Raw genomic sequence first — 9962 nt, forward strand, 5'->3', positions numbered from 1 at the left:
CAGAGGTTTTGCAGCCCGGTCCTTGGCCAGAGCCTTCAGTAGCTTAGGCATCGAGGGAGAGAGAAAGAGGAGAGTCATCCGCAGTAACACCGATGCGGCAGAGAGAGCCTCAAGATGGCTGTGGCTCAAAAGAGGGGAGCCTTGGAGTCATGGTAGCTAGCTAGCCGTCTGGACACAAGCTCTAGGTCTGATCAACCCTGGCTGGGTCACCTGGAGGAGGGCGTATGATGTTGAAAGACCCGAAACGCCCTAAGATTCCAGGAACATCACTGAGGATGTGTCCAGACTAGGCATCAGTAGATGTATGTACACAGTCTTATAACTAACAAGCTACCAAGTCTGAACAATTAAGACACACCTGCTACTCTGCCCCCTATAGTGGCAGTACTGTACATAGTAACTAATAAAATAAACAAATATAACACAGGAGTGGTGTATTATATTCCAATATCTAACTTTAGTTCCCCACATATGTACTGCATTGTCTCATTTTTGTGAAATATTATATATTGTCCTATTATATGTATTTTGTTTTTATACAATTAGTCACTCATGATAACATAGGTATAGGCACCAACATCACCATTCTAGGTTCAACAGGATAGAAGTTAGGCGTAATGTAGTAATTCAATGTACATTGGCAGCCATCTTTATTTTGTTTCTATATCAGATTATTCAAAACATTAATATTTGAAATCCAGTTGATTCCTCACGCAGGATTAACTTGATATAGCAAGAAAAACAAAGAAAAAACAGCAATATAAGAAAATTAAGACATCTTTCAAATAAACATAATTCCGATTTTGGCCATTTTGGAAGTTTGGCAAAAATATATATATTTTTAATTTGTAGACTTGCCACTCAAACTAAAATTGCTCTATAGGTCATTATCTACAAATTAGAAGTGAAAGTTAAACTTTTGTTGAGTTGTAAATGACGGTCTGTCTAGGGACCCCACTACTAGTTTTTAGCTCGTTTTTCCTGCTATTTTTGTGTATTTACACCAATACTGGGTGGAAAGAAATATTATATGTGTAATAAGGTTTAAGTACCAAATGCTACTCCTGATTGTGAATCCATACATATATCATATGTTCAGATTGGATAATTTAATCAAAAGTTACAACAGTTTACATATTTTGGTAGGGCTGATGGGGGTTGGCACCTGACTATGCCCCCTATAGGCCAATTATTTTATTTTGGTGATTGCCACTCGAACCAAAATGGTTCTATAGACCCTCACCTTCAAATTAGTACTGAAAGTGAAACTTTTACATGAGTTGTAAATGACAACTAAATTTAACATGGAGACGGAACCCCACTACACTGCTCTCATGGCTTCAAAGGAAAATGTCTCTGCTGTCAATCAAAATTTGAGAAGGATCAAAACCCTATTTGAAAAGGCTGAAGAACAGCACAACACACTGTTCACTGAGTTTCCTATGCCTGAGGGGGAGCAAAGCAAACAAAATGCATGGCTCCATTCAGTGATGACAAAGGGTAACACGTTCATTAAAGACACATCACAATGGTTACAGGAAAATGGTTTTTCAAATGAGGTTGGTGAATATGATAATGCAAATGATGATTGGGGTGAACATGTACAGTGTCAAGATGACATTAATCCTGAGGACAGTGTGTCTAATGTATCTGTGTCTCATGTGTCAAAGGGGTCAAAGAGGTCAAGGGCCTCTAGCAAAGGTTCTGGGGTGTCATCTGCATGCTTAATGGCTAAGGCAGAAAAGGCAGCTTTATTGGAAAAGGTGGCTGCTCTGCAAAAGAGACACGAAATAGAGGCACAAGAGGAAAAATTGAGGAAAAGCAAGGAGCAATTGGACCTCAATATGCAAATAGCAGCTGCTGATGCAATGGTATCTGTGTTGGAGGGCAGTGATGTAGGAGGAAAGGCCCCTTCAAATGGAATGAACTCTTATGTGAGCAAAGGGTTTAAAGGGCAAGGTCTTGCATTTAACCCACAAGCACACGAGTTTGTGCCGAAGATGGACGCCCAAGGCTCAACAGCACCACCTATTTCATCCGCCCCTGATGTTCGACCAAAGGTCAAAGGTTATCATACTATGGACCCTCAAAGTGCAAAACATCCCACTGTCAGACAACTGCTGCAACCAAACCATGGACCATTGCTAACAATCACCCCAAGGAACACCATTCAGAATGTCAATACAATTTCAGAACCTCATGTACAGCAACAACCCATAAACAGGTCTGCACAAAACCAAACACCAGTACAGGCATTACAAAACTCAGTTGACCCGGAGACTATTTGTGGAATCATGAAACGCCAAAATGAAATAACTACACTGCTGGTACAACAACAAATGGCATCCACTCTACCACAAAGAAACATAGCCGTGTTTGATGGTGATCCATTACAGTGTACTTCATTTATCAGGACCTTTGAACATTGTGTCGAAGCAAAGGCAAGCAGTTACCAAGACTGTCTATATTACTTGGAGCAGTACACCAGGGGGCAGCCCAGAGAGCTGGTGAGGAGCTGCCTACATATGCTCCCACAAGAAGGCTATGAAAGGGCAAAGGCACTGTTGAAAGAGCACTTTGGCAATGAATATGCAATAGCCACAGCCTATATGGATAAAGCTTTTGGATGGGCCCCTATTAAAGCCGATGATATTAAAACACTGCAGTAATTTGCATTGTTCTTAAGAGGGTGCTGCAATGCTATGATGGAGATCCAATATATGGAGGAGATGGACATCCCATCAAACATGAGGCAGGTCATGCTGAAATTTCCATATAAGCTGCGGGAAAGATGGAGGTCTCAGGCTTGTGCGATTCAGGACCAACGAGGCTACAGGGCCACATTTCCCGACATGGTGACATTTCTGGAGAACCAAGTAAGAGTCTTGACGCATCCCCTTTTTGGAGATATTTCAGATGCACGACCAAGCACCTCACAACAGACTGTAACCCGAAGCAGACAGCTACCCAGGAGTTACATCAAAGAAAGCAGTTTTGCAACAACAATCACAGCTACCAACCATACTGCAACCCCTGAGTCCATAACATCACAGGAGCCAGCCTCAGAGTCATGTCTGTACTGTGGAGAGAGACATCCATTATTCCGGTGTTCAACACTAAATGCAATTTCTCAAAGGGAGAAAATAGAATTTCTAAAAATAAAAGGAATGTGTTTCGGATGCCTAAATGCAGGACATATAAATAAGCAATGTAGAGCTCGTCTGACTTGTGATGAGTGTAATTTAAAACATCCAACGATTCTGCATATCCACAGAGACGAGACACGGGAAAGACCAGTTAGTAGCGCACTTGTCTCCCTCCAAGCATATGGTTGTACTGGGGCCGGAGACCAAGACAGCACACTTTCCATCGTGCCTGTGCAAATAAAATCTAAGAAGGGAGATAAGGTGCTGCAGACGTATGCTTTCTTGGATCCTGGGAGTACAGCAACCTTTTGCACAAATCACCTCATGGAAAAATTGAATTTGCAGGGTACAAAAACCAACATCCTACTGCGCACGATGGGCCAGGATAGTGCTGTTAAAAGTGAAATCTTTACAGGACTGGAGGTGTCCAGGTTGGATGGCAACCAATTTGTGGAGCTCCCAGAGATGTTCACTCATCATACTATCCCCGTTTCAAGGAGTAATATTCCCACACAGAAAGATATCGACAAATGGGAATATCTAAAGGCCGTCAAAATCCCAGAATTAGACGCTGACATTGAAATGTTGATCGGGACGAATGCGTCAAAACTCATGGAACCCTGGGAAGTAATAAATAGCTCTGGTGACGGACCCTATGCAGTGAGGACCCTATTGGGGTGGGTCATCAACGGCCCTTTGAGGGGCAATAATGGTTGCCAGAGCAACAGTACAACCATATATGCCAACAGGATCTCTATTGTCGAGCTGGAGGAGCTGCTCAAAGAGCAGGAGTCCCACTCGGAGCAGAGCATGGGAGAGGAGCTGAGACGTCACCGAGAGGCTTACAGCAAGATGGAGAGGGACAAGAACACACAGATAGAGCTGCTAACCAACCGACTTCAGCAGGTGGAGGACGACAACAGGGACATGTCCATGAACATGTGCCGGCTCAAGCAACAGACGGAAAACCTGGACGAGGAGAAACAGAGGATGACGGACAAGCTGGAGGACACAAGTCTGCGTCTGAAGGATGAGATGGACCTCTACAGGAAGATGATGGACAAACTGAGACAAAACAGGCAGCAGTTACAGAAGGAGAAGGAGGCAATGCAGGAGGTGATCGAGGATCTGCGTCGGGAGCTGGAGCACCTCCAGCTGTTCAAGTTGGATACGGAGAAGCCCGACGGTCGCAGCTCCTCCTCCAGCCTGTCCGACATCACCTACAGGACCAGGGAGATGGAACTGGAGCACGAGGTGAAGAGACTCAAACAGGAGAATCAGAAGTTGAGGGAACAGAAGGACGAGTTGAACAATGCCTCCAGAGACCAGTTAATGGATGCCCTGAAGGAGCAGGAAGAAATACATTTCCGTCTGCGGCAGTACATGGACAAGATCATCCTGAATATCCTGGACCACAACCTCTCCATCCTGGAGATCAAGAACTGACAGTCACACAACTAGCAAGGACAAGGGAGTACTTGCCGCTACTGCAGGAGCGACAAAAGTGGACGAAGCCTCACAGGAGTTACATGACAGGGGACATTGTTGTTGTCATGGATCAAAATGCTCCTCGTGGATCATGGATCATGGGGAAAGGTGACAAGGACCTTCCCGGACAGGAAAGGATTTGTACGTTCAGTACAGTTGAAGACAAGGACAGGGCAGTTGGAGCGGCCCATATCCAAGCTCTTCCTGCTTCAAGAAGCACTGTAATAATTCATGACTTAATATTGAACTATGGCTCCCTTGGATAATTGCTCATCATATTCACAATTGGGGGCCGGGGTGAAGGAGCCATTTCTGCCTGTGTGTACCTTTAACCCGTTTGATGGGCGGGTTCACCATGGGGGGTGTGTGTCACACAGGAGTGACTTATGAGCACACAGGTGCAACAAGCCAGGTTGAATGGTTTGGTTAGGTATGGGCACAACAGGCTATGATCACACGGTTTTTACCGTATAATTTGTATTTGCATAACTAAAACTGCTGTATTACAAAATGTGTATAATAAATGGGAACCTCACCCTACAGCAGTCAATGCCTGGACAATATATTACATACGCGTCAAAAACAGTTCTTGCATGTGCCCAGCCGAGAGGCCAAGTATATAGTTCAAGCTTGCCTCTATAATTATTATTATTGTTATTATTATTGTTTAATTGTTATTGTTATTATTATTGTGTGTTTCAGAGAGTGACATGCCCTCATCTAGAGCAGGGATGGTTTTACTGATCATCCTCCTCATCCTTTTCATCTTAGTGGCAGCAGCAGCACTGGGGCTTTTATTATACTATAGGAGGAGTATACTGAATCGTGAGTCTTGAACTGATTTTTAAATCTGTCTACACTTGATCATCCATCCATATGTATCTATAAATACATGTCAAAGACTGCCACTATATTGATTATATTGATCAAATGTAGTAAATGTATATATAAGAGTTTGTTCATGTATTATAATAATATTCTTTCTCCCCTGTAGGTCAGAGACCGATGGATTTTTCTGGAGGTAAGATGAACTGAGTTCCACCGTTTTACTATTAGTTAAATAAAAGAAAGTATCAATAATGATTCATTATTTATTTACTTACTTACTTAATTATAAACGTAATACTGTATTCATCAAGTGGCAATCAATGGCAGAGAGGAGGCTCTGTCAGCTCCAGTCAACAGAGTGCAGAATGCAGATCAACTCATGATTTTACTCTAATGTGTTTCAGAGAGGATTCCACTGAATCCAGCAGACCAGCCTATGACGTATTCAGGTAGGTCCTCTGTTTCATTATTACTGTATTCTGTCAGAGGACATCATGTGAGCTAGGCAAGGTGAAAGCAGCGTGTAAGCAGCGGCAGTTTCAAACTGCGCTGGAGTTTAATGGCGGCAGTCAAAGAGTTAATGCAACCAAGCTAAAATCATGAATGAATATGTCAGTCTAACCAGCGATCCAACACAGTATTGAAATTGTGGTATCGGGATCAGATCAGGAACAAAAAAAGTGTATCGGGACATCCCTAATTTAAACACGCATTTGTGTGGCGTTCAGTCACTTCAGTGGCCATCATAGATTATGAAAATTGCACGAAATGGCAACTTTGGGCAATCATGCCAACATTTCTTCTAGGACGCCATATGAATACAAATCAATCAAACTATACACGTCATCTGTTGCTGAACATGATAACAACCTGATATTAACACCCTTCAAATGATAAATGAATACATGTTTTTTTTAGTGCCCCGAAGGATATTCGTCTTCATAGTCTTCACATAAAAAACAACACGTAGCACATATCACCAAGAATATACAAAAACATACATTTCGGATGTCTTCATTGGTGTCTTTCTTTCTTTCTTTCTTTCTTTCTTTCTTTCTTTCTTTCATCAGATGTCATAACAAATGATGAAGAACTTCGTATTGTGCTGGTGGGGAAGACTGGAGCTGGAAAGAGTGCAACAGGAAACACCATCCTGGGTCTTGAAGCATTTAAATCCGAGTTTGCATTTGATTCTGTGACTGAGACTTGTAGTAAGGCCAGTGGTGTAGTGGCTGGTAGAAAGGTTTCTGTTATCGACACTCCAGGCTTTTTTGACACTGTGCTCAATAACTCTGAAAACATGAAAGAGGTCACAAATTGTATCTCGTTTGCTGCTCCTGGCCCGCACGTGTTCCTAGCTGTGCTCAGACTGGGGAGGTACACATCTGAGGAAGAGAATGTTGTGAAAAAGATTCAGAAAGCTTTTGGAAGAAGTTCAGACAAATACACCATGATTCTCTTCACTCATGGTGACCAGATTAAACGTCCATTTGAAGAACTTGTGAATGACTCTCCAAAAATACAAGAATTAATCCGCAAATATAATGGTCATTATCATGTCTTTACGAACGAAACTAAGGATTCCTCTCAGGTCACTGAGCTGCTGAAGAAAATCAACGAGATGGTGAAGGAGAACGGTGGAAGCCACTACACCAACCAGATGTTCCAAGAGGAAATCAGGAGACAAGGTGAGAGAAACAGTCCTTCCTCATGGCAGGAGCTGTCGTTGGGAGAGTACCTCACCTGGTGGGACGATTATGAGAGAACGGGCCCCTGGGCACAGTGGGAGGAGGGTAACATGCACTTGCAGTAACATGTCATGTCATGTCATGATGGTTTAGGACTTTTGGGGTTTAGGGTTTGGGTCCCGGCCCATGGTCTGACAAAAAGTGCAAAGTTAATAACGGTGATGCGGTAACATGGAGGTTCAAGCTCAGGGGCCCTCCTAGCTCAGGGCCCCCCCTGGGCCCGGGCCCACTAGGCCTGTTGGGTAATCCTCCCCTGGGTGTTTTCCAGTGTTGGGCAGTAACTATAGTAATTACTTTAAAGCAATGATTTAACCACTGCTAAGATAGTGTTACCACAGAGGACCTAAAGTACAGATCAATACACATTATTCTATTTCTTCTTTTTTTTTGAGTGGTGCAACCACTCCAAGGAACAGCAATGTCCGTCCTAACCTATGTGACTATGTTACTATGTATGTATGTATGTAGAGTACCAGTAGGGGCAAAAGTGGCGCTGTTGTGCCAGAAACGGAGAGAGAGATAGTGCTGCACTGTTGCCTGCTAATGAGAGAGAGAGAGAGAGAGAGAGAGAGAGACAGAGAGACAGAGACAGACAGAGAGGGGAGTTGCAACACTCAGTTCAAAATTCTATCCCACAATTTTGCAACCCATATTTTCACCAAGTGGCAATGATCTAATCATCTAATCCTGGCTGCTAAACTTCCTCTGCCAGCCTGGGGTGGAGGGGGGGCAGCAGACTGACCTCATGCTTCCTTCTATGCATGGGGAGTCCAAGCTGCTTCTTTTCACCTGACAGGGGAGTTTCCCTGACCGGACGTAGCGTGTGGAAGGAACACGATATTCCGACCACTTCCCCCGGCTGGCCAGGGGGAGGTAGTTTAGAGACCAGGCTTACTGCATGTTTTTTGTGAGGGTGCCTACCCTAGGGGACACGGGGAGAACATGTGAGGGTACCTACCCTAGGGGACACGGGGAGAACATGTGAGGGTACCTACCCTAGGGGACACGGGGAGAACATGTGAGGGTACCTACCCTAGGGGACACGGGGAGAACATGTGAGGGTACCTAACCTAGGGGACACAGGGAGAACATGTGAGGGTACCTACCATAGGGGACACAGGGAGAACATGTGAGGGTACCTACCCTAGGGGACATGGGGAGAACATGTGAGGGTACCTACCCTAGGGGACACAGGGAGAACATGTGAGGGTACCTACCCTAGGGGACACGGGGAGAACATGTGAGGGTACCTACCCTAGGGGACACGGGGAGAACATGTGAGGGTACCTACCCTAGGGGACACGGGGAGAACATGTGAGGGTACCTACCATAGGGGACACGGGGAGAACATGTGAGGGTACATGCCCTAGGGGACACGGGGAGAACATGTGAGGGTACCTACCATAGGGGACGCGGGGAGAACATGTGAGGGTACATACCCTAGGGGACACGGGGAGAACATGCAAACTCCACACAGAAAGGCCCTTTCGCCAACCCCGCCTCACACATGATTCTATTTCAACATGAATTGTATCTCTTGTTTCAGAGCTGAGAACATTGATGGATTCATGGAGCCTGACTGCAGCATCTTCAGGTGAGTCCACATGTCTTCCCCCTTCTCTGCTCCCTCCATTGGCTCCCGGATGCTGCCCCTCCCCCCTTCTCTGCTCAATCCCCATTGGCTCCAGGTCGCTGCCTCCCCCTTTTCCGCTCCCTCCATTGGCTCCCGGTCGCTGCCCCTCCCCCTTCTCTTCTCCATCCATTGGCTCCCGGTCGCTGCCCCTCCCCCTTCTCCTCTCCCTCCATTGGCTCCCGGTCGCTGCCCCTTTTCTCGTTGAAAATGAACTATAGGCGCGTTAATGGCTGCCTGTGTGAAATTACCTTTACATGTATTCTCTTTTTGTTATATTTCATATCGCTACATGATGACCAATCAACATCTTGGCTGAAACAGATGCAGAAAAAGGTGAGCTTTTTCTATCCAGACTGTTCAATACTACAGCCAATCAGTGAGCAGGTTGTTCAATACTTCAGCCAATCAGTGAGCAGGTTGTTGTCCAGGATGTATCATGTTCTAAAGCCACACATGTATTGTTGTTGTTGTTACATTACTATTCATGTGGAGATCTAGAGATGCATTCAGCTCAAACACTCTGTCTCTCTCTTCCTAACAGAGCGTTTCGTGATGCAGAACAAGACCCAGCTGATTCAAAAGGTTCCCCGTACCACCGTCATGTCTGTCATAGACAGTCTAGGAGCCGCGGTCCATCCTGAACTCCATGAAGAGATCAAAGCAGCAGAGACCAGCGTGGAGCAAATGAACAGCCTGTACTCATCACTGCTAGATGTAGGAGAGACCCATGTTAGAGCAGCCTTATACGATGCTCTGTCACTCCAGCTCTATGGGTAAGACCTTTGACCTAGAAGAATACAAGAATCTTCTTCCTGATGATCTGTAAGTAACGCTCATTTACATTGATCTTTAAGAGAATGCATTTATTACTTGCGCAAGCAGAGCGCGCAAGTAATGTTTTCGCCCGGTCTCCTTCGTCGTGACAGCTGTTCCGCCATTCGATGTTTATGCAGAAAAACATCAAATCTGTGCCTGTTTTGCTGGACCAAATGACCACAAATGACCAAATCTCTTACGTCATCATTTAGAGCTAGTCATACGTATACTATATACATAATCAGTAAAAAATAAAATAGCAAATTGTGCCCGATCTGCTGGGACCAGAGTACGTGGTGTGTA

The 9962-nt window shown here is 44.8% G+C and overlaps 2 protein-coding genes across 2 annotated transcripts; both read left to right on the forward strand.

Annotated features, from left to right (window-relative positions):
* Positions 1–3521: 3521 nt before the first annotated feature.
* On the forward strand, positions 3522–4592 carry LOC310869598 (rab11 family-interacting protein 4A-like; the record flags this gene model as incomplete). The annotated part of the gene is made up of 1 exon (XM_083780412.1): positions 3522–4592. The coding sequence occupies one exon, from the start codon at positions 3522–3524 to the stop codon at positions 4590–4592; it is 1071 nt and encodes a 356-aa protein (XP_083636538.1).
* Positions 4593–4732: 140 nt separating this feature from the next.
* LOC310869599 (GTPase IMAP family member 7-like) lies at positions 4733–9620 on the forward strand (the record flags this gene model as incomplete). The annotated part of the gene is made up of 5 exons (XM_083780413.1): positions 4733–4775; positions 5629–5655; positions 6533–7255; positions 8757–8804; positions 9385–9620. 5 exons carry the CDS (start codon positions 4733–4735, stop codon positions 9618–9620), a joined length of 1077 nt encoding a protein of 358 aa, XP_083636539.1.
* Between the last annotated feature and the right edge of the window lie 342 nt (positions 9621–9962).

Source organism: Protomyctophum parallelum, assembly GCF_964188405.1.
Source record: "Protomyctophum parallelum genome assembly, chromosome: 13".
Lineage (NCBI taxonomy): Eukaryota > Metazoa > Chordata > Actinopteri > Myctophiformes > Myctophidae > Protomyctophum > Protomyctophum parallelum.